This window comes from Mercurialis annua, linkage group LG1-X (genome assembly GCF_937616625.2).
Source record: "Mercurialis annua linkage group LG1-X, ddMerAnnu1.2, whole genome shotgun sequence".
NCBI classification, from domain to species: Eukaryota; Viridiplantae; Streptophyta; class Magnoliopsida; order Malpighiales; family Euphorbiaceae; genus Mercurialis; species Mercurialis annua.
In genome coordinates, this window is record NC_065570.1 from 32,426,552 (window position 1) to 32,451,551 (window position 25,000).

Genomic DNA, 25,000 nt, shown 5'->3' on the forward strand with positions numbered 1-25,000 from the left:
TTCGAATCAACGAAACTACGTCAAGTTCTTAGGGCAAAAAGCCCAAAAACAAATCCCTATCCGTCAGCGTCTCGGCACGGTGCACGATCGTGCACCTTGGGTGCATGATCGTGCACCCCAGGGCAGTGCACGATCGTGCACAATTGGTGCACGTTCGTGCACCCCAGATGGTGCACGTTCGTGCACCTTGGGTGCACGTTCGTGCACCCTCTCATGGTGCACGTTCGTGCACCAAATGGTGCACGTTCGTGCACCCGAGTGCACAGCCCCGGGAAAGTTGATTTCCCGGGCTTTCCGACGTGCTTTAACTCCATTTTTCCGCCCCTAACACGTATACACATTCCAATCTATCCATATTCACGTTCGAAACGTAAAACTAATACGTTTACGTTCGATTCGATACGGTAACCGTTTATAAACGAATATATATTCGAAATATGTCAAAATATATCAAAATAAACGTTTAATACGGGTATACTACCTCGATTACTTGAGTAATCGTTGAAGAAATGGAGTTAGAATCGAGAAACGAGCGAAGCGGCCGAAACCCTAAGTTTCGCGTGCACTGAGAGCTTAAGCAGCTCTATCTTCTTTCTTCAAAGAAGGAAATGAGGCTTTGCCTCTTATTTGATAGCTAATGAATGATATATATAGTATTGGTTAAAGTGCGTTTTAGTACTAGCTCAATCATGCACTTTAAACCAACTTCTAAACTAGTCGTTCGTAGCCAAAACGAAAACGACTTCCAAATTTCGTGAAAATTTTACCAAAAATCTAATAAAATATAGAAAGAATAAAAATATTATTTTTATTCCCATCCGACTTATATTTTATTCTTAATAAATCATTTTTGATTTATTAAGTCCGCATTGACTGCGCTTGATAAAATTTCTGCTTCCAAATTTTATCAAATTTTCACGATAACCTTTTTAAAATATTTCGCGAATATTAGCACCAAAAATATTCGCTAGGGACTTATGAATTATTCTGCACCCAATTCATAAATCCATATTCTCTCCGTTAACTATATAACTAATCAAATTTAAATTCTAGAAATTTAAATTTACAATCCTATAGCCATATTAAAAATTTAGGGACACTTGTAAATTAAATTTATCTTTAAATTTAATTTACCTACTCCCGTCTAATAAAATATTAGACACGTGGCTTGAATTTTCAAAACTACTTTACATATTAAATATTTAAATTTAAATTCAAAAGTTAAAATTGGTCAAATCAAAATACTAGTGAAAAAAACTTATTCAAAAAAAATGAATTATATTAATAAATAATAATTAATTATTAAATTAATTGCATAATTACATGTTTTTATATGCATAGAGAAAGGATAAATAATTCTAACAATTACAATTATAAGATATAAGAAAAATGGTTTTTTTGGATAGAAATAATAAAAAGATAGAAATAAAAAAAGGATTTTACCGGATCAAAATAATTATTTATTTGAGTTCTGTTATTTAGAATTATTAACTAGTACATTTTGGAACGGATTTATTGCCTTTCATTATGTTTGTACAAAAAACTATCCTATTTGAAACTTTTCCTTTGCCTAAGATAAAAGCAAAGAATTGTTCATTTTTTCCTTTTTTTAACAAATTAAATGAAGTTAAAGTTTTTTTTATTAGGATAAAAAAATGAGAGTCTTAAACTTGATTACTGTATTTATTTCATGTATATATGGAATATAATGAAAAAAGACAGAAATATAAATAAATAAATGGATAGACTTCTTTTTTGAAAAGAGTCTAATTGAGAAACTAAATTCATAGCTAATGAATAGTAAGGAACGATTTTGTTTTGAACAATAAATGTCTTTCACATCCAACTATAACAATAATTTTTTTTTATTATGGCAGTTCCAAAAAAGCGCACTTCTAGATCAAAAAACCATATTCGAAAAAATGTTTGAAAAAAAAGGGATATTGGGCAGTATTGAAAGCTTTTTCATTAGTGAAATTTCTTTCTACAGGTAATTCAAAAAGTTTTTCTGTGCAACAAAAAAAATAAAAAGAAAAGGTCGGGATAATTTGATTTGACTTGACATGAGAAAAGATGTAATTTCATTTAGTGTTTATAATTTCAAATAATTTCTGTTTATTGTTTATAATTTCTAAAAAATTTGAATCTAATTTTCTAATAGAAATAAAAAATATATATAAGATATATATAAGAATAAAAATATATATAATAAAAATATAGAATAAAGAATTTTCTTTTTTTATGTTTTGATATGAAATTGTAGCCCTTTTGCTTTTTAATATGTAGAAAAAAACTCTTTTTTCTACTGAATTTGAAAAATAATACTTTTTTACAAACAAAAAAAGAGAAGACACAAAGTTTTGTCTTTCTTTTTATTGTTAGGATATTTGATCATTTTCGGGATGGGGATTATTATTTTCATTTTATTTTTCCCATCGACCCATTTGTTACAACATAATCACAATATGAAACATTCATAAGTTTTATCTTTTTTCTACTATTTGAAGGAGGAACTCTAAAACCTTTAGTCAAAAAAATTGACCCTTACAAAAATGGATTAAGTTTCAAATTTTGAACTTGAAATCTAATTAATAAAAAAAGCACTTTTCCTCTTTAGAAAAAATGTGTCAATTTGAAATGATCTACTTTATGCTTACGCTTGCAATTAGAATGGATCAAGTTATATATTAAATTTGAAATTATATAAGCATTTTTTTATTATTAACTGAATTTTACTTCATTAATTTTAATTTTTTTAAAAATATTGCATTAAGTTGATTTCTTCAAGCTCGACGATTAAATAAAAAGAGATTATAATGATTTCGAGCAAGCCACTATGGTGAAATCGGTAGACACGCTGCTCTTAGGAAGCAGTGCTAGAGCATCTCGGTTTGAGTCCGAGTAGCGGCACAACATCCTGTAATTTTCAACTTCAAAAGAATATACTAAATCCTATAAAGAATTCAATTCTTAATTTCTAATTAAAGAACGCTCCTGCTTTTTGCTTTTTTGATTGAATTTTTGGATTTAATTTAATTAAATTTTTTTATGATATTTTCAACTTTAGAACATATATTAACTCATATATCTTTTTCAGTCGTGTCACTTGTAATTACAATTCATTTGATAACTTTAGTAGTTGATGAATTCGTCGAATTATATGATTCGTCAGAAAAAGGCATGATAACTTCTTTTTTCTGTATAACAGAATTATTAGTTACTCGCTGGATTTTTTTGGGCCATTTACCATTAAGTGATTTATATGAATCATTAATCTTTCTTTCATGGGCTTTTTCCATTATTCATATGATTCCGTATTTTAAAAAACATAAAAATTATTTAAGAGCAATAACCGCGCCAAGCACATTTTTAACCCAAGGGTTTGCTACTTCAGGTCTTTTAATTAACACGCATCAATCCAAAATATTAGTGCCCGCTCTTCAATCCCAGTGGTTAATGATGCACGTAAGTATGATGATACTAGGCTATGCAGCTCTTTTGTGTGGATCATTATTATCAGTAGCATTTCTAGTAATCACATTTGGAAAAATCATAAGAATCCTTGATATTGATAAAACCAATAATTTATTAAATGATTCATTTTCCTTTAGTGAGATACAATATATGGCGGAAAGGGAGAGTCCTTTAAGAAATATTTCTTTTCTTTCTTCTAAGAATTATTACAGATTTCAATTGATTCAACAATTAGATGATTGGGGTTCTCGTATTATAAGTATAGGGTTTATCTTTTTAACCATAGATATTCTTTCAGGAGCAGTCTGGGCTAATGAAGCATGGGGGTCATATTGGAATTGGGATCCCAAGGAAACTTGGGCATTTATTACGTGGACCATATTTGCAATTTATTTGCATACCCGAACAAATAAAAATTTGGAGGGTGTAAATTCCGCAATTGTCGCTGCTATGGGTTTTCTTATAATTTGGATATGCTATTTTGGAGTTAATTTATTAGGAATAGGCCTGCATAGTTATGGTTCGTTTACATTAACAATTAATATATAATTGAATTGAAGAAAGGGTCTAACGAATGCAACTTTATAGGACAGCAAAGCATATATACAAGAAGCTTCAGGTAAGCCGTTGAGAACTTTTTGAATCAAGTAATCTAATGGTTCAAAAAGTTCTCACACATCCCAAAAATTAAGTTACAATTCCGTTTTTTTACTTTAATTTAAGAGACGAAAAAAGAGAAAGAAGTTTTTTTCCTTAACGATTTTAAATTTTTTTAAATCCTGGGATTTTTTTGAGTTTTTTTTTTTAGAAAAACTATCTATAAAAATAATTAGAAAAAAGAGCTTCGACCCTGTCAACTGATAATGAGAAAAGGAAATCCGGATAAATGCCAATACCTATTACAGGAAGAAGGATGGAGATCGAAACAAATAACTCCCTGGGTCCAGAATCAAAAAAATAAGAGTTTGGAGCATTAAACAGCTTGTATCCATAAAACATCTGGCGTAACATAGATAATAAATAAATAGGAGTTAATATCATTCCAACTGCCATTCCAAAAGTAATTATGATTTTTGATATTAAAGGATATTTTTGACCAGTAATTATTCCAAAAAATACTGCCAATTCCGCAAAAAAACCGCTCATGCCCGGTAATGCAAGAGAAGCTAGCGATAAGATACTAAATGTCGTGAATATTTTTGGCATTAAGGGAGCCATTCCGCCCATTTCGTCAAGATACACACGACGTATTCTATCATAACTCGTTCCTGCTAAGAAAAAAAGCGTAGCACCAATAAACCCATGTGATATTATTTGTAAAATGGCTCCATTAAGTCCCATATCACTTATAGAGCAAATTCCTATAATTATGAAACCCATATGAGATACAGAAGAATAGGCTATTCTTTTTTTTAAATTTCGTTGACCTAGAGATGTTGAAGCTGCATAAATTATTTGTGTCACGCCCACTATTATCAACCAGGGAGAAAAGATAGAATGAGCATGAGGTAATAATTCCATATTGATTCGAACCAACACATACGCCCCCATTTTTAATAAGATTCCGGCTAGAAGCATACAAGTACTGTAATGTGCTTCCCTATGGGTGTCTGGTAGCCATATATGTAAGGGTATAATCGGCGATTTGACAGCAAAAGCAATAAGAAATCCAATATAAAAAAATATTTCTAGTGCTATGGTATAGGATTGATTGGCTGATGTTTCAAAATGGAATCTTGGTTCATTGGAGCTATATAAAGCGATACCCAAGGCTCCCATTAACAAAAAAACGGAACCTCCGGCAGTATACAAAATAAACTTTGTAGCTGAATACAGACGTTTCTTTCCCCCCACATGGATAGAAGTAGATAAACAGGAATTAATTCGAACTCCCACATGATAAAAAAAAAGCAAAAGATCTTGAGAAGAAAATAATCCTATTTGACCACTATACATTGCTAACATCAGAAAATGAAATAATCGGGAATCCCGGGTAATTGGCCAAGCCGCTAAAGTAGCTAAAGTAGTAATAAATCCTGTCAGTAAAATAGGGCTTAAAGAAAATCCATCTATTCCCAATCTCCAATAAAAATCAAAAAATTGGATCCATTTATAATCTTCTGTTAATTGGATTAATGGGTCGTCCAATTGGAAATAATAAGAGAACGCATAAGTTATTAAAAGGACACATTGAGTACACACTATACATGTATCATAAATCTTTACTGAATGCGACATTGGATTTTTAATTTTTTTAACGTCATAAAATTTCAATCTAGTAAATTTCTAAATGAGTCATCATATATTTAGACAACAGATGAATCAATGATTTATCAGAATTTTTCTATTGAATTCTGGATTGACTCGTGAGATAGAGCCGAGATACTTTAATTTCGCATGTTTTCACAAACATGATCGGATAAGTTACGTATCTATCAATCGAATTAATGAATATGAAAATGAAATTATATTCTAGATGATTAATCCTACTTATTCAACAAATTTGATTGATTGATACGGGTTGATTTTCTATTACGATAAATTGACGAAACAATAGCTAGTCCGATAGCTGCTTCAGCGGCTGCGATAGCTATAACAAAAATTGAAAAAATATTTCCTTTTAATTGGCGACTATCAAAAAAATCATAAAATGTTACAAAATTCATATTAACTGAATTTAGTATAAGTTCAAGGCACATAAGGGCTCTAACCATATTTCTACTCGTGATCAATCCATAGATACCGATAGAAAATAAATAGGCACTCAAAACAAGTACATGTTCGAGCATCATTGACTAACTCCTTATCAATTTTGATTTATTTCAATATGAAAACAATTCAACATCAACAGATTGGATTGACTAGAATAAAAATATTCCAAGTACAGAATAAAGAAATAGATAGATAATAAATCAAATATAAAGATTATTTATATATAAATAATCTTTTATTTAAATAGTAATGTTTACACCGGCCCAAAAGGGTGCTGAGTCAGGAGTTTCAAGTGGGCTTACAAAGGGGTCAGGCCCAAATGAAAAGTCTTTTAATTATTGCTTTTTTCTTCTTATTAGGAGTTTGTAACTCATTAGGAGTATTTTATCTTTTAGAATTTTAGTTCTAGTTGAATTAGGAGTCTTGATTATGAGGAGCTATAAATAGCTCAGAGCTTCATTATTTTTGTATCAACAAATCAATCAATCAAAAACCAAGCCCAGTGCTTTTATCCCGCAATCTCCGGATTGTTTTAATTTAGGAGTAGTTTTCGGTATTAATCTCGCCTGAGTCCGTGACTCCCAGATTATTACTTCTTAAATCACGTGGTTAAGTGTTTTTAACCAAACAAGCCCTGTGAATATCTGCATAGGTTCGTTAAAGTATCAAACCTCAAACCGATCCCGATTATAAATTCAAAGATTCGAGTCCGGAATATTTCCAGGCGAACATCTTTTGGCGACTCCACTGGGGACACAGTTTATGGTTAGCACAAAAACGGACTTTAAGGACGATTCCAGGCACGCTCGGTCCATACGCCGACAACAACGGAAGGAAGGTGACATAGTAGACGAATCAGATTCGGATAGATCAGAAACCATGGCCAAGGATAAACAGGTGAACCAATCAAGCAAGGTGCCGAATACAACGGACACCGAGGGGAGCCTACCTAAGGACAAGGTCGACGACGCGACCGATGACATGATAGACTACTCGCGCCAGCTTCCTCCCTCTCGCCCTTCTTTATCACAGGCCGACTTCTCGGCCATGAGGGGCGAAATAGCGCAAGAGAACAAGCAAATGTTCGACGGTGCTATGCATCAGATGTCCGAAGTGATGAGGAACATCATGGCCGACCAAACGTCGGTCCAGAGGCAGATCCAAGGGAACTTAGATGGCCTCAATAAGGCAATGGAAAACCTAGGGCGATTATTTTCTGGGCAATCCGCGGCCGATCAAGGATACAGGAGGGCCGAACAGAACCAAACACCGAGCCGTTTTGGTCAACCAGGTGGTTCGGCCGAACAACAACCCAACAAGATGGGGTATACATATGGTTCCGTTAAGCTCTTAACGAGGAATGAGGCCGAGTTCTCAGGAAGGGCCGATCACCCGGGAGCAAGCTCGTCCAACCCACAAGGCGAGGCGAGACCACAAGGGGGAGCTACTGGAGCCAACACCCAGGAGCCCAACACGGGCGAACGACCGTATTCCGAGGGAGGCGATCCAAGTATATACAATCAAGGGCAACTCGTGGACATGCTAGAAAGGCTCGGAGTGGATCTGCGACCTATGCCTCGCCCATCGTACATGAAACCGTATCCAGACTGGATCGACAAGTTATATCCTTTCCCAAGGGGGTATAAAGTGCCAGAGTTCAGTTTGTTTTCGGGCGAGGAGAAGGGCCAATCGACGGTTGAACATGTCGCCCGGTTTTCAGCCCAGTGCGGCGAAGCAGCCGCTCATGATTTCTGGAAGCTCCGGCTTTTCGCCAGCTCTTTGACAAAGATGGCGTTTACATGGTATTCTAGATTGTCGCCCAATTCGGTGGACACATGGAAGGACCTCGAAATCCTCTTCCATGAAGAGTTTTACAGGGCACCACCTGATGTCACCTTGGCCGACCTCGCCCGAATCTCACAGCTACCGAGTGAGTCGGCAGAAAAGTATATCGGCCGATTTAGAAATCTCAGGACTAGGTGCTCCACCAAAATGTCAGAGGCCGATTGCGTACCGATGGTGGTAAGAGGAATGAGTTTCGCCATGAGGGAGCATTTCGAGGGCCACAGGTTTCGGGACTTGTTCGAGCTAACGAACAGGGTGACGAGCTATGAAAGACTCCTCCAGGAGAAAGAACAGAGGAGAGGCGCATCCAAAGGGACCTATTACAAAGACCAGCTTGACGTGGCCGTGGTGTCCGATAGCGAGGATAGTGGTTCCGAGGATGAAGTCAACATGGCCGAATTTTTGGGAACGAAACCCCTGGAATGTTCGGCCTTGCGAAAGCCTGGCTTTGTCAAAAGGAATAAGACCGCGGTGGTACAAAAAGAGTATTCATTCGACCTGACTAAGGCCGACGACATATTCGATGCCCTGTTGAAGGATGGGCAGATCGCCCTGAGCGAAGGTCATACGATTCCACCGACGGAGGAGCTGGTCGGTAAAGATTACTGCAAGTACCACAATTCCTGGAGGCACAGTACGAACAATTGCGTAAATTTCAGAAATGTGATCCAGAAGGCAATTAACGAAGGGAAACTTCTCTTCCCAACGAAGAAAGAGGCCGATGTAAAATGCGTGTCCATTAACACCGTTCGGCCTCACTTCGATTGCTACCTAGAGCAAGGGCAGATACGGAGTAAGTGGAATCCAAGAAGACCCAAGCCGAGGGTAGAGACCGACGGTTCTAAGTGGCGAGGAGAAAAAAGGCAACCTCAACAACAGAAGAGGAAGCGGTATAACTCGCCTACTGCAGATATGACGTGCCCATCATGCAGTACGTGTTTTAAGGTCAGAGGAAGCGATAACACGAGGAAGCATCCCAAGACCTTTAAACCGAAATCGCCCACAGAACAATGGCAGAGGCATGAGCCACAACGGAGGCCTGCCACTAATGTATTCAAGAGGATATTTCGGCCAACGGAGGAGACCCCTCGTATGACGAAAACCCAGAAGAGGCGAATGCAAAGGCTGCGACAAGAGTCGCGGGCGAATCACGGGGCAGATTCGACTCCCAGAGAGCAGCGCGGAAGTAGGCCAATAACCGAGAGACTGGGGGCAAGGAACCCGGCCGACGCAGACGCCAAATCACCTGATAGGCGAAATGCCAAGGTAAGGAAGGTATGGATGCCAAAGAGCGAAAAACAGACGGCCGATGTGTCTGCTGCGGCAGTAGTTCACAAGGATGACAAAGATTCCAGCGGCCGATCGTCCTACAAGGACGTACTGGTATCGCACCACGACGGCCAGCTTAAAGCAAGATTGCCCAAAGACCGCGAGGTAATCGTTTCGCACAAGAAAGGCGTGTTGAAAGCCTGGGTCCCGGTGGTAAGGGACGAATACGGAGTGAAAGTGGTCACGCTTCCCAACTCATACAGAAGTAAACCAGGGCAGAAGGCAACGTTGGAAGGCGATGTAATCGTACCAGAAGGAGATAGCGCCGATGATACCGCGGTAGTATCCCTCAGTAAACCTCCAACAAGGATGACCAGGCATATTCGGCCGCTATACATCAAGGCCGATCTAAACGGGGTATCGATTAACAGAGTCCTCATCGACAACGGGGCTGGCGTCAACATACTACCGGCGAAAATGCTCAAAAAATTGGGCATAACTCGGGATCAGCTTGACCCAACCGACGTTTACATGACTGACTTCGCAGGGGGCGAGACGCCGGCCGAGGGGTACATTACCCTCAGAATTAAGGTAGGGCGAGTAGAAACCGAAGAAGGGTTTTTCGTGGTCAACGCCCGGAGCAACTACAACATTTTGCTCGGCCGCGATTGGATACACTCCAACATGTGTATACCCTCAACTATGCATCAGATGCTCTTCATATGGCGAGATGACGGCGAGGCTGAAGTTGTGCAGGGTGACCCCAACCCCTTCGGCGAGGACCATAACGTACTCGAAGCACGTTTATACGATGAAGAGGTGCGTAACATACAATCCCTTAGTTCGAAAGGAGAAACGAGCATTCCTCGCTTGCTTGTTAACTCGGATCGGCCGGTATCAGTAACCCTTGGGGGCAAAGGCCGATCCACCATCCTCAAAGATTAAAAATGATAGCACGGCATAAAGAATTGAGGGAGAAAATTAGACAGTTAGCCTCGCTGTACGATATTGGTTCGGCCGAATGCATCTATGAGGACCAGGAGCAAGACCCAACAGGATCGCTGCGGATTGGGGACATACGATTGGCAACCGGGAAGTTAGAAGATGATCCCGCCCAAGTACAGGACGATCTCCTCGAAATCAATCTGGGGACGGATGAATCGCCTAAACCCATATACATCAACGCAGGACTGGAAAAAGGATTCAAAGAGCAACTGATCGCCCTACTCACTGAGTTCCGCGACTGTTTTGCCTGGTCGTACGAGGAAATGCCGGGCCTGGATCCTGACATCGCCGAACATAAGCTTCCATTAAAGAGTGGGTTTCGGCCATTTCGGCAACCTCCCCGGCGAATGTCCAGGGAAGTGGATACTCTCATACAAGATGAGATTAAGCGGCTGGAAGATGCCAAGTTTATTCGGGAAGCCCAATACACCGAATGGCTCTCTAACATCGTGCCGGTGATGAAGAAAAACGGGAAGCTACGAGTATGTGTAGACTTTCGGAACCTCAACCTGGCTACACCTAAGGACGAATACCCGATGCCTGTGGCCGATATGCTGATAGACAGGGCAGCAGGACACACGATACTCAGTTTCCTTGATGCACATTCCGGGTACAACCAAGTTCCAATCAGCAAAGAAGACATCTCCAAAACGGCTTTTAGATGCCCCGGGCCGATCGGAGCGTACGAATGGGTCGTGATGCCCTTTGGCTTGAAAAACGCAGGGGCAACATATCAGAGGGCGATGAACAAGATGTTCAGAGGCCTTGAATGCCTTGAGGTCTACATCGACGATGTCGTAATCAAGTCAAATACCGGCGAAGTTCATTTGGCCGATCTCCGGAAAGGTTTCGAGCGTATACGACGTAATGGGTTAAAAATGAATCCTCTGAAATGCGCGTTCGGCGTTTCGGCTGGAAACTTCTTGGGTTTCTTGGTTCACCAGCGGGGAGTAGAAATAGACAAGAACAAAGCCAAGGCGATTATCAATGCTGAACCACCCAAAACCAAGAAGCAGCTCCAGAGACTCATCGGTCAAATCAATTTCCTAAGAAGATTCATAGCAAACACAGCGGGCCGACTTCGCAGCTGGAGTGTTTTGCTAAGAGGAAAAGAGACCGACGAGTGGATATGGACGGACGAGCAACAGCGGGTTTTCGACGATTTGAAAGGTTACTTGGCAAAACCTCCTGTTATGACCCCTCCAAAGCCGAACAAGCCATTGTTGCTATACCTATCGGCTGCACACGAGTCCCTAGGATGTATGCTCGCCCAAGAGGACGATGGGGTCGAAAGAGCAGTCTACTACTTAAGCCGAGGATTGACGGACACAGAGATTCGCTATACCGACATGGAAAAAATGTGTCTATGCCTGTACTTCACATGCTGCAAGCTGCGATACTATATGTTGCCGGTCGTTGTGTATGTATTATCCCAGACCGATATCATCAAGTATATCTTATCGAAGCCATACCTGAGGAATCGGATTGGAAAATGGGCGATTGCAATGTCCGAGTTTACACTGGTGTACGTTCCTCAAAGAGCAGTAAAAGGACAAGTGTTGGCAGACTTCTTGGCCGATCACCCTGGTATTACCCTCATGGAAGAGACACCTGGTCGAGTAGACATCACGTCCTTCGACATCGCCGTGTGGAAGATGTGGTTCGACGGATCCAGGACAAGCCAGGGGGCAGGCGCGGGAGTACACATCGTTACGCCCTTGGGGGCATCCTACCAGTTGTCATTCAGACTCCAATTTGAATGTACCAACAATCAAGCGGAATATGAGGCCCTCATATTCGGTTTCGAGATCTTAGCCGAGCTAGGGGCGAAGGCGATTAGTGTAAAAGGAGATTCTTTGCTAGTCATTAAACAAGTGACAGGAGAATTCAAATGCGAGTCCGAGCTGTTGGTGAGGTATTGCAACAAGGCGAAACACCTGATCGAAGGCTTTCAGGATACAAGGATAGAATACACAGAGAGGGCCGATAACGGCGTTGCAAACGACCTAGCTCAGCACGGTAGTGGTTACAAGGTAAACCAAGAGTTCGACGCTATAGAGAGGGAAACACCGAACCTCCACACCGGGGGCATCACAATCGACGAAAGACAATTCTCGGTTTACCAGCTGGACGTCACCCAAGATTGGAGGGACGAGCTCCTGAAGTGGTTCGAAAAACCAGACGCCACGAATAGGAGGTTGAGGACTTTAGCCCTTAGTTACGTGGTCTTAGCGGGCGAATTATATAAGAAGGGTTTTGAAGGGCTACTCTTCAGATGCATCGGTCCAAGAGAGGCAATGCTTGCTATGGCCGAAGTGCACGAAGGTATAGCAGGCGCCCACCAGGCGGGCCCCAGAATGAGGTGGCTCATCCATAAATACGGTTTTTATTGGCCGAAAATGGAACAAGACTGCATAAGATATGCCAAAGGTTGCGAAGCCTGTCAGAAATTCGGCCCAGTACAACACGTCCCGGCCGAAGACCTGCACTCCATCATCAAGCCGTGGCCATTCAGAGGATGGGCGGTCGACTTGATAGGGAAAGTATACCCCGGCTCGACTGATGGTCATACTTTTGTGATTATCGCCACCTGTTACTTCACCAAGTGGGTCGAAGCTAAACCTTTGAAATCGCCGACACAAGAAGCGGTGATCAAGTTCTTCAAAGAATACATCGTCCACCGACACGGCTTGCCCGAGTCCATAACCACAGATCAAGGGACGATGTTCACAGGAAGCGATATAAGTTGGTGGGCCTCCCAAATGAAGATAAAAATGTTGCACTCAACACCGTACTACGCCCAGGCCAACGGGCAAGCCGAAGCCACGAACAAAGCCATCAAGCTCATAGTTCAAAAGATGATTGAAGAAAACCCAAGGCAATGGCATGTGCTTTTATCAGAAGCTGTTTGGGCGAATAGAACCAGTCAGAAGTCAGCCACTGGGACCTCGCCTTTCAGGCTGGTTTATGGTTACGATGCGATGTTGCCAATGGAGCTGACCGTCACGTCCACTCGCCGCAGATACCAGAGCGAGTTGTCCAAAGAGGACTACTTTGACAAGATGGTGATAGATTCTCTTGACCTTGACGAAGAACGTTTGACGGCGTTGGACCACTTAGAAGCCCAGAAAAGAAGGGTCGAGAGAGCTTACAACAAACGGGTAAAACGAAAAGTATTTACGGTGGGCGACATAGTATGGAAAGCAGTCTTGCCTATCGGCCATAAAGACACTCGGCTTGGCAAATGGAGCCCGAACTGGGAAGGCCCCTTTATTGTGGTCAACAAGTTAGACGGCGGTGCTTACTTGCTGGCAAACATTGATGGAGAAGAACACGAAAGGGCGATCAACGGCCAATTCCTGAAAAAATACGTCCCTAGCTGTTGGGAGGGCGTAGACCGTCGGTTGTTTGGAGCCACCGAAGAATAATAATATCGGTTATAAACTTCCATTCCGGAGTGGGAAAATCCATGGGGGTGTTCGGCCACACTATGTAAACACCGATCATTTGGGAGTACCATTTATGTTTCGGCGTTTCACATCCGTTGAGTTTTTTTCGACGGGTTCTCCGTTTTTCTCAACATATTGTAATCTTTTTAATAAATACTTTTCGTATCGGACCGATTACGGACCGATAATATGAGAATAATCAGACATTGAAGTAATGCAAGTGAAAGTTACGGCTCTCTGGCCGAATAAACATTGATTATTGATGAAAATCAGACAAGATACGGCCACCCGACCGATCAAATGGTACTAAAATTCGGAGCCATTACAAACGCACAAAGCGACTAAATTGTTCTGGTCTTACGAAAAGCTAAAAACTGTTCTGAACTTGTAAAAATTTAAAAATGGCTAAAAATGTCGCCCATTTCACTCCGAACGGTGATAAAAGCTTTGCGAGCATCGTCCACCTGCGGCTTCACCCTTGCAATTTTCTGTTTTAAAACCCCTCGATTCTTTTTGACGTCGATCCCCTGCTGCAAGCTTTTGTCCATAGAGACCTCCAGCTCACCGATCTCTTTCTCTTCAGTGTCGAGCTCTTGCTTGATAGCAGCCAGTTGATCTTGAAGGGCTTTAGCACGATCGCGGCGAGTAGTGAGGGTCGCAACAGCCGACTTCACATGAGCTTTCAGCGTCTCCAGCTTCTCCTTAGCTTCGGCCTCCTGGCTCGCCAGCGTGTCAGCTTCGGTCTGGACGAGCGCTAACTCATCATGAATCTTCTGGAAGGCAGGAAAAGAGGCCGATAGTTTCGCCATAGCTCCACGAGCCTTCTCACTAAGCACCTCTGGCGGAGCATCGGCCAGTGCTGTGGCAGCCTTCTTTAACTTTTCTGCTGCTTGAGGCGACTTGAAGATGGAAGTACCTTCAGGCTTCATCTGTGAGATGATGTCCAGGTGATCGCCCCAATTCTCAGAAGGGCCGCTGCTCACTTCTACAGGCAATTCATTCTCCAGGATGGGCAGCTGATCGTCATCACTGTCAGAATCCAAGAAAGCTGCCGCCTTCGCCGCCACATCATCCGGGTCGGTTGGGCTTAGAGGGATCTGCCATGTTTGACCACAATAAAAAATGAGCTGCTAGGCGAACAGTCTAAAATAAGCAATTATTCAACGTACCTTGGAGTTTTTAGCAGCAGGCTGGGCGTTGAAATTGAGATACTCTGAAGCCAAGGGGGATATACGTTGCGGGGTCTCCATTCGCCTCAGAATCTCCGAAGCGTTAGGAGTCTGTGAGCTAGTGGCCAGCGAGGTTTGCGTGTTATCTCCACCTTCGAAAGGTTGGGATTCACCCCGGGATTGAACATCGCCGCCAGTCTGTGTATCGCCCCGGGAGGACGAATGGCAGCTCTGAGAAGGGGTAGCAGCAGGAGATGGGTCAAATAAATGAGATCCTTTACGTTCGGACACCTCCTTGACCGATTTGCCTTTAGACTCGGCACGCCCTTTCTTCGCCCTCGGTTCTTTGCTGGACGTCTTGGCAGCCCTCTTCTTCTTGGATTTTTTCGCCGGATTCTCTTCTTCATGATCATTTTCCCAGTTATCTTCTTTTTCGAAGTGGGGAATACCAACTGAAAAGGAACACCGAGTATTAGTAAAAAATAGTCAAGAAAGGTAACCAAAAAAGCATTTTCAAAATACCTGGGATCCTCTGGTAACCGATGCGCACCAGTTCGGCCACAGACTCTTCGTAAGGTGGGCATCGGATGCCAGTATATGTGACCCCTAAATCAGTTAAGTCAACTTTGGCCTTCTTCTTTCTAGACCTGGGTTTCTTAATGGGTGTGATAGTGGAATAATTACATTTTGGAACATGAGGAGACTTATACTTAAATTTAGGGCGAACTTTTTCTATAAATAGTTGGTATGGCAGGTGCTTATATTTTTCCTCCCAGATTTTATCCCATTTTTTATAAAAATTAGACCGAGCTACTCTCCTATGTTCTTGCATTTTAAGGTTCATTCCTGGGCGATCTAACGGGTCGAATTTGAATTTGTAAAAGCGTTCAAAACGAGAAATTTCAAAATGATAGCCGATAATACCTGTGAAGGATTGTCTTTTTGGGGCCTGCAAAAGAAATAAATCGGCATGAGTAGGTTTTCTATTTAAAGGAGGTAAATCGAAATTATGAAGAGAAAGAATTTCTTTGGGCGATAAATCAAAATATGTTTGGACAATGGAAGTCCACCAGTCGGTGAATCCAGGAGTAGGAATGGGATTGACAGAAGGGCGAGAAAGGTCGGATAAAGGGGGGAGATAAGCTTTGTTTAGGCGGTTTATGTACTGAAGTTCAGTGAAGTTTTCTATAGAAGTTCTATGGGTCCCGCGGTTATTGAAGGCGATCAATAAAGGACAGGGAATTCCTTGAGCGAAACCTAGTTGGCGAGACACGTAGTTCGGACAGTAGGGTTCAATTCCACTACGATCGTAATCCAGTCCAACTATCAAGTTTCTTGATTTAAGGGCACTTCCCCAGTAAGGACCGCCGAGTTTTAACCTAGGGTCTGCCTCAAGGGCCTCTTCCATATTCTCAATATCCCATCCGGCGAAAAGCCAAGATGGGGGATAGGTCAGCTGAAGAGCGGGACACATCATTTCTGGCGATCTTATCGCATGGTTGTTGAAAACCTGAAGCACATCAAGTATGTGAGGAAGTCGGGTGCCGGCCGAGATTAGTTGAAAACCGCACAGCTCGGCCTTGATGGGTGGACCAACTTCGAAAAGTTCTGGGAAGTACATTGCCAGCCACAGTTGGGCGATCCAAAGAGGGCCACCTGGGCACTTGAAGGTGCGAGGGTCTTTGAGAGGCACAATATCACCTAAGGAGCGATATAAGTGGGCTAGAATAAATTCGCCCAGGTTGCATCGGCGTCCCTCGGTGAGTGCTGCAGCTAACATGAAGCAGTCTTCAGTAACCCGGAAAGAAGGAGTGCATAGTATGTACTTGGCCAGAAAGAAAGCCAAGAAGGCGATATGCTCCTTTTGATCAGGCTTATACGGTTCTTCGCCCATAAATAACTTCACAAAGGGACCGTAACTCTTCTGCGCCTTTGACAGGTTGAACTTCGGGCACTCGGCATAGAGGTTTGGAGTGATACGCTCGCCGTTGATAGGGATGTTCAGCATTAGTGCTAGGTCGAGCAGAGTAATGGTCATCGGCCCAGACTTGAAACAGAAGCAGTTGATCGCGCTTGACCAGTAGAGTGATGCCCCCATGATGTAATGTTTTGCGATGGGCCTGCTCGCCTTGCACAGTTCTATTAGATCAAAGATCCCTATGTCCGTCCACAGTTGGCGATAGTAGGGGGAGAGTCTGACTACCCAATTTGAGAAACCCGTGTTTTCAATCGGCCAGTTTCTGAAGGTGGTGCTAACCCACACTGATGACTGATGGGGTAAGGAGAACCTTGGAAGAGCATTCTCGTGGAAGGGGGAGGCTAGGTCACAGAGATGGCTGGGTGAGGTAATGATTGGGCCGACACAAAGTTGATTGTCGCCAGCATCGGTGATTACCTTAAACTCGGTGTTCGGGGCATTGGTTCGGACTTCGTCAATCTTGACCGATACTTGTTCAGCAAGGTTCATGTTTGGGGCAGCCATGGTAACTGCAAATCAAAAACACTTCCATAAGGCGAAAAGCTAAAGAGGGCGATCCTAGCATAGAGGACGAGGATAAGAACTTACCAGAGCAGATTTAGCAAAGAACTGGGGATTGCTTAGAGAGAGAAAACTTCACAAATGCAGAGAGAGAGTGAGTGAGAGAAGAAATGAAGTGTTGTTTTTCTTAAAAGACAAAATGGAAGGTAGCCGAAAGGTCGTGGAGCCAAAGTGTGACATCGTGGGGGACAGCTGGTGATGATGTGGCATGAAGAGGGTACCGAGGAGTCAATAGATGCGCACCCCTTTGTTTCTGCTTCTCAGAGCTTCGGGCCTCGTTGCTGGGCCAGTTGAAGAGAAGAACAAGCCCAAAAATAATTGTTTCAGGCTTGTTGGGGGCATTGTTTACACCGGCCCAAAAGGGTGCTGAGTCAGGAGTTTCAAGTGGGCTTACAAAGGGGTCAGGCCCAAATGAAAAGTCTTTTAATTATTGCTTTTTTCTTCTTATTAGGAGTTTGTAACTCATTAGGAGTATTTTATCTTTTAGAATTTTAGTTCTAGTTGAATTAGGAGTCTTGATTATGAGGAGCTATAAATAGCTCAGAGCTTCATTATTTTTGTATCAACAAATCAATCAATCAAAAACCAAGCCCAGTGCTTTTATCCCGCAATCTCCGGATTGTTTTAATTTAGGAGTAGTTTTCGGTATTAATCTCGCCTGAGTCCGTGACTCCCAGATTATTACTTCTTAAATCACGTGGTTAAGTGTTTTTAACCAAACAAGCCCTGTGAATATCTGCATAGGTTCGTTAAAGTATCAAACCTCAAACCGATCCCGATTATAAATTCAAAGATTCGAGTCCGGAATATTTCCAGGCGAACAAGTAATAATTTAAATATTAAATAGAATAGAATTGAAAGTATTAAATAGAATAGAATTGAAAGAAAATAAATGTGATAACATAGAACAAATAGATGGGGGTTACTAATTCTAAAGATTTATTACTGCCGAGGCACAACAATCGCACCTATCAAAGCAACTAAAAGAATTAAGGAAATGAATTCAAATGGAATAATAAAATCTGTTGATAAATGAATTCCAATTTGTTGACCATTACTTATTAAATCTTGTTCTATAATCTGATTTTTTTTTGTAGTCCAAATAATCCCATACCATGACGTATCTGGAATAATAGTAATTAGTGAAACAAAAATAGTTGTACAAACTAAGGAAGTAACTCCGTTTCCAACAGTAAAAAGATTAAAATCTTTGTAATATTCTGAACCATTCATGAACATCACGGCAAATAGAATTAAAACATTTATGGCTCCCACATAAATAAGGAGCTGTGCAGCAGCTACAAAATGAGAATTTGATAAAATATAGAATAAAGATATACAAACAAGAATCAATCCCAACGAAAAGGCAGAAAAAATTGGGTTGGTAAGTAATACCACCCCCAGACCTCCTAATATAAGACCTAATCCCAGAAAAAATAAAAGAAAATCGTGTATTAGTCCAGGTAAATCCATTGCACGTAAAATAAAAGATAAAAAAATTGAATTGTTTTTTCATGACCTTATTGACCTGACCAGGAAAAACTTATTTATAATTTATAATTATAATAGACCCTAAACCCTAGGGGGTGTAAATTACTCTAGGTACAGCTACTGTACGAATCTCATTTTTTCATGAAAAAGGCATTCGAAATGAAATTGAAAAAATTATGGAAAAATAATTATGGATAGAATTACGCATATGCATATATTAATATATTAATAAATTTTCACAAAAAAATTAACCGCCATGCAATTTTGACCAATTAATCAAGTCAATAGCTGGAATTTTGAATTCTTTTATTTATTGACCAATAAAAAAGAAAGAAATCCTTTATGTATCTTTTTAGATCAAAACACAATTTTAGTTTTCTAATTGTACTTTTTTTTATAAAAGTGGTTTATCTATGTTTTTTTAGTTAAATTTAAAATTGTTCGAATTGTATAATCATCAACTACTGACATTGGTAAACGACCTAAAGCAATGTGATTAAAATTCAATTCATGACGATCATAAGTGGAAAGTTCATATTCTTCAGTCATTGATAAACAATTTGTTGGACAATACTCAACACAGTTGCTGCAAAATATACAGATTCCAAAATCAATACTGTAATTAAGCAACCGTTTCTTTCTAATGTCAGTTTCTAATTTCCAATCAACAACAGGAAGATCTATAGAACATACCCGAACACATACTTCAAAAGCAATGCATTTATCAAATTCAAAATGAATTCGACCGCGAAAACGTTCTGATGTAATTAATTTTTCATAAGGATATTGAATAGTTACAGGTAAACGATTTGCATGGGATAAGGTAATCATGAAACTTTGACCAATATACCGTGCAGCTCGTATAGTTTGTTGACCATATCGTGAATATTTATGAATGATTTTATATTTGTTTTTTTCTCTTGTTTGAAATTAAAGACAAGTCATGAATATAAAAAAATATTCCTTTTTTATTCTTTTATTTTAGAGTGAAAGGAGTTGGAAAGAGGTTGTTAATAAGAGATTCCCGAGAGAAATAGGTAAAAGAAATTTCCATCCAAGATTTAAAAGTTGGTCCATTCTTAGTCTAGGTAAAGTCCATCTTGTAGTGATAGGAATGAACAAGAACAAATAAGTTTTAACCAATGTAATAAAGATACCATTTGTTGTTTCAAAGACTTCACCTATTTTATTTATTTCAAAAAGATCAGGAACGGATATATACGGAATAGATATATTCCAGCCGCCCAAGTAAAGAACTGTTACAAATAATGAAGAAACTAATAAATTTAGATAGGAAGCAATATAAAATAAACCAAATTTAATACCTGAATATTCGGTTTGATAACCCGCTACTAATTCTTCTTCTACTTCTGGTAAATCAAAAGGCAATCTCTCACATTCCGCTAGAGAAGAAATAAAAAAAATGATAAATCCTATAGGTTGACGCCACAAATTCCACCCCCAAAAATCCGATTTTGCTTGTGCCTCAACTATATCAACGGTACTTGAACTGTTAGATAATCATAGTCGGCAATAACATCACTGTTCCCGTCGCTATTACAGAACCGTACATGAGATTTTCACCTCATACGGCTCCCCAAGGCCATAAATAAATTTAAGGACCAGATCATATTATTTATTTTAATATATTTGTAGGATATATAGTATCAAAATAAAATAAACCTATCAGAATTCCAAAATTCAGGCAATGGAATTCTATCTGTTATAATACTAACAAAAAATTACTTCTGAATTCATCTTATCCTTTAATAGTTTCAATTTTTCTTTCTTGAGTCATAACTTAAAAAAATTTCAATAAAATACTCTTTATAATTTATTTATAATAATTTCTTTATAAAAATATTCTTTGTAAAAATTCGAAAAGATTTTTCAACCTATTGTTTTCGATTACGAAAAAAAAAGATTGATTTTTTATTGTATTTAGATATTCGATTTTTTTTGTTCCTATTCTTCTTTCTGAAAAAAAATAAAGAAAAAGGGGATTTAAAAAGGGGAAAGGATTATTTCGTTCCTGATAGTCATTTCTTTAATCGGTGGGCGGGAGCATACTCTGGATCGGAATCATGGGGAGTATTGCCTGATCATTTCTACCAACTTAAAGCCCCAATTAATATACTTTTAAATTTTGCCGAAATATCCTTTTAGATAAATAATTTAAAAAATCTCTATTACGAATCCTTTGTGTATCTTGGTGTTCCTAACCATCCACTCATTTTTGCTCAATCACCTGTTAGCATTATGGTAATACATATAAATGATAGTGAAAACTCTGATCTTTTGAGCCCGCTTCAAGCCAGGATGACTAATCAACCAATCTTGGGGAAAGTGGTCTTCTTTTCTTATGTTTATTTCTGTTTTACTCTATGTACATAGGAAATGAGTCTCCTTTTTTTACTGCAAATTGACAAGTTGTTTTCTTTCACTCATATAACTATCCAATTTAGTTCATCAACCCAAAGGATGAATAAAAAATGAAGATATCTATTCAATTGATTTTTCCTTCTTCCTAAAAATCAAAAAGAAAGGAATAAGAAAAAGTTTATGTTTCAACGAACCACACGTAGAGATATGGATAACACACAAAGAGTTAATGGTATTTCATAACTAATTGATTAAGCAGCAGCTCGTAGACCACCTAAAAAGGAATATTTATTATTTGATCCATACCCTGACATAAGAAGTCCAATGGGAGAAATACTTGAAATGGCAATCCATAAAAAAATACCAATATTTAGATCGGTTAAAACAAGGTGATATCCAAAAGGAATTACTGAATAGCTTAATAGAGTTGATATGACTGCTATGGATGGTCCCATACTGAATAAACGAGTATCCCCCCTAGAGGGAAAAAGATTCTCTTTAAAAGGTAGTTTTGTTCCATCCGCTAGAGCTTGAAGAACTCCTAAAGGACCGGTATATTCAGGTCCAATACGTTGTTGTATCCCTGCAGATATTTCTCTTTCTAACCATACAATTACTAGTATGCCTATTGTGATTCCCAATACAAGAGTCAAAATAGGGACAAACACCCATATAATTCCATAGAACTCGTTTAAGGATTCTAATCTAGAAAAAGAATGGCTAGCGTGTACTTCTGTTGTATCAATTATCATTTCAACAATCAACTTCTCCCATAATGATATCTATACTACCTAGTATTGTCATAATATCGGCCAATTTCATTCTTTTAACTAATTCGGGAAGAATTTGCAAATTGATAAAACCCGGCGGGCGAATTTTCCATCTCCAAGGAAAACTACTCCGATCCCCTATCAGAAAAATCCCCAATTCACCTTTTGGGGCTTCGACTCTCGCATAAAGTTCTTGTTTCGGTAATTCAAAAGTAGGAGAGGTCTTTTTACTAATGAATCGATATTCGAAATCATTCCATTCCGGATCCCTTTCCAAACGTCGGGTTTCTAAATTCTCATAGGGCCCACCCGGAATTCCTTCCAGAGCCTGTTGAATAATTTTTATAGATTCCATCATTTCGCCAATTCGGACTAAATAACGAGCTAATGAATCTCCTTCTTTTTTCCACTGGACTTCCCAACCAATTTCTTCATAACACCCATAATGATCAACTTGGCGAAGATCCCATTCTACTCCGGAAGCTCGTAGCATTGGTCCTGATAAAACCCAATTTATTGCCTGCTCTGCACCAACAACACCTACTCCCTCAACTCGTTCCAAAAAATAGGATTTCGCGTAATAAGTTTTTGATATTCAGCAACTCCTGTTGAAAAATAATCGCAAAAATCCAAACATTTATCTATCCATCCATGAGGTAGATCGGCCGCTACCCCCCGATACGAAAATAATTATGCATCATTCTCATACCAGTGGCAACTTCGAATAAATCATATACTAATTCTCTCTCTCTAAAAATATAGAAGAAAGGGGTCTGTGCACCAATATCTGCCATAAAAGGACCAAGCCATAACAAATGAGAAGCTATACGACTCAATTCCAACATAACTACTCTGATGTAACTAGCTCTTTCAGGCACTTGAATATTTCCTAACAAATCTGGACCATTTACTGTTATTGCTTCTGTGAACATAGTAGTCAAATAATCCCATCGTGTTACATAGGGTAAATATTGTATAATTGTTCGATTTTCCACAATTTTCTCCATCCCTCTGTGTAAATAACCTAATATTGGTTCACAGTCAATAACATCTTCACTGTCTAGAGTAACGATGAGTCGAAGGACACCATGCATTGAGGGGTGATGGGGACCCATATTGACTATCATAAGGTCTTTTCGTGTAGCTGATACATTCATAAGGATTTCCTCGCTCCATTTTTTCATGAATTACTGAAAATAAAAAGAAGTTCATATTAAAATATAATAAATCAAATAATTCAAAAAAAAAACTCTTCACGTTAACGAGTTTTTGATTCCCGAATATCCAATCGGCTAATTAATTCTTTATAACGTACTCTATTTTTCTTTGCTAAATAAGACAGCAGTCGTTGCCGTTTTCCTAGAATTTTTCACAAACCTCTCTGAGATAAATAGTCTTTTCTATGTAATTGCAAATGTGAAGTAAGTTTTCGTATTTTATTGGTGAAACTTACTATTTGAAATTCAACCGATCCTTTGTTTTCGTCTTTTTCTTCTTGTGAAATAACCGAAATAAATGAATTTTTTACCATAAAAGAACTCATCCTTTTTTTAATTAAGATTAAGATGTTTTTATTTTTATTGATCAGTAATAATAAAAAAATGTATTGTATATTGTTATTGTATTAATAAATAAGAAATATTGTATTAATAAAAAATAAAAAGAATGCCAGTTCATTTTAATTTGCTATGCACAAAAGTCTCTACTTTGTTAGTAATTCAATTTACTAATTCCAAATTTTGTCAAATAAAATTGAAAATTTATCATTAATAAATCCAATTTTATTATTCGGTTATAGATATAAAAAGATGGTATATTTCTTCGCTTACAAAAGAGAACAAATTTCTACTAATTCCATTGATTCATTTATAGATCAAATATGCTATGGGATATATATGAAAAACACCCTTAACAAAAATTCAACTGTGGATAGATCTTACCATATTGAACCGACTGGAATTATTACTATCGAACCAATAACGATCCATACAAGCTAAATCTTCTAATCGAAAATTGGGCCAAAGAAAAAATTTGAATTTAATTAGTTTATTTTTCTCTCTATCAAAATCTTTACTTTTAGCAAAAACGGGACCACCATTTTTTATAGTATTAGCATTGCAAATTTTTGTATTTATATGAATATTGTTTTTATTTTTTAAATTCAAAGAAATTAGAATTCTTAATTCTCTACGGCGTTTCGGGGATAAAATATTTTCGGGAACAGCTAAATCATAATTATTTTTGTCTCTATTTCTAATTCGACTTTGATGCCTTTCAATAGAAATAGAATCCATTTTGTCTCTGTATTTTTGATTAATTTGTTGTTTGTTCTTATGAACTAATATGAGACCTACAGTTTGATACAAAAGAAATTGTCCATCATTTTTTATCGACAGACGGACAGGTTCGATAATCAATATTCCCTTTTTCATCAATTCTGTAAGAGTTAAATCTTTCTGAACCATTAGAATATTCAGACTTATTTCTTGCCTTTGAATAGAAGATAGAATAATTTCTCGTGGATTTGTCAGTCTAAGCAGGAGACAATATATTTTGATATTATTGATTATTTTTTGATTTAAAGAACCATTCCATCTTAATTGAAAACATAAATATCGTTTTAGGAAGAAATCCAGTTCGACTTCCGTATGACTTTTGTTTTTCTTTTTATGTCTATGTTTTTTCATACCTAATTCCATATAATCTTCTTCAATATCTTTTTCGTGATTGGCGAAAACAGATTATGTTCTGCGATATTTGAGAATCACCGTCAATACCTCGGTGTAGGTAAGTTCAGTATAATTCTTTGTTTCATAGTCTGGGCTATTTACAACTAGCCAATTAAGAATTTTCAGATGTACTAGTGCTAGCAAGTGCATCAAAGATGCAGTCATC

The 25,000-nt window shown here is 38.9% G+C and overlaps 4 protein-coding genes and 1 pseudogene across 4 annotated transcripts; 2 read left to right on the plus strand and 3 right to left on the minus strand.

The window, feature by feature from the left end:
* The first annotated feature begins 3,048 nt into the window (after nucleotides 1-3,048).
* LOC126666017 (cytochrome c biogenesis protein CcsA-like) lies at nucleotides 3,049-4,208 on the plus strand. The gene has a single exon (XM_050358954.2). The coding sequence runs from the start codon at nucleotides 3,049-3,051 to the stop codon at nucleotides 4,021-4,023; it is 975 nt and encodes a 324-aa protein (XP_050214911.1). The 3' UTR covers nucleotides 4,024-4,208.
* Nucleotides 4,178-5,537, minus strand: LOC126666015 (NAD(P)H-quinone oxidoreductase chain 4, chloroplastic). The gene has a single exon (XM_050358953.2). The coding sequence runs from the start codon at nucleotides 5,437-5,439 to the stop codon at nucleotides 4,288-4,290; it is 1,152 nt and encodes a 383-aa protein (XP_050214910.1). The 5' UTR covers nucleotides 5,440-5,537; the 3' UTR covers nucleotides 4,178-4,287.
* A 4,710-nt stretch (nucleotides 5,538-10,247) lies between these two features.
* LOC126668214 (uncharacterized) lies at nucleotides 10,248-13,733 on the plus strand. Its single transcript, XM_050361429.1, has 4 exons — nucleotides 10,248-11,176; nucleotides 11,393-11,603; nucleotides 11,697-12,953; nucleotides 13,074-13,733. The coding sequence occupies exons 1-4, from the start codon at nucleotides 10,248-10,250 to the stop codon at nucleotides 13,731-13,733; spliced, it is 3,057 nt and encodes a 1,018-aa protein (XP_050217386.1).
* A 4,580-nt stretch (nucleotides 13,734-18,313) lies between these two features.
* LOC126660267 (NAD(P)H-quinone oxidoreductase subunit 6, chloroplastic) lies at nucleotides 18,314-19,089 on the minus strand. Its single transcript, XM_050353673.2, has one exon. It carries the CDS (start codon nucleotides 18,933-18,935, stop codon nucleotides 18,405-18,407), a length of 531 nt encoding a protein of 176 aa, XP_050209630.1. The 5' UTR covers nucleotides 18,936-19,089; the 3' UTR covers nucleotides 18,314-18,404.
* Nucleotides 19,090-19,364: 275 nt separating this feature from the next.
* On the minus strand, nucleotides 19,365-23,803 carry LOC126660274 (uncharacterized; annotated as a pseudogene).
* Between the last annotated feature and the right edge of the window lie 1,197 nt (nucleotides 23,804-25,000).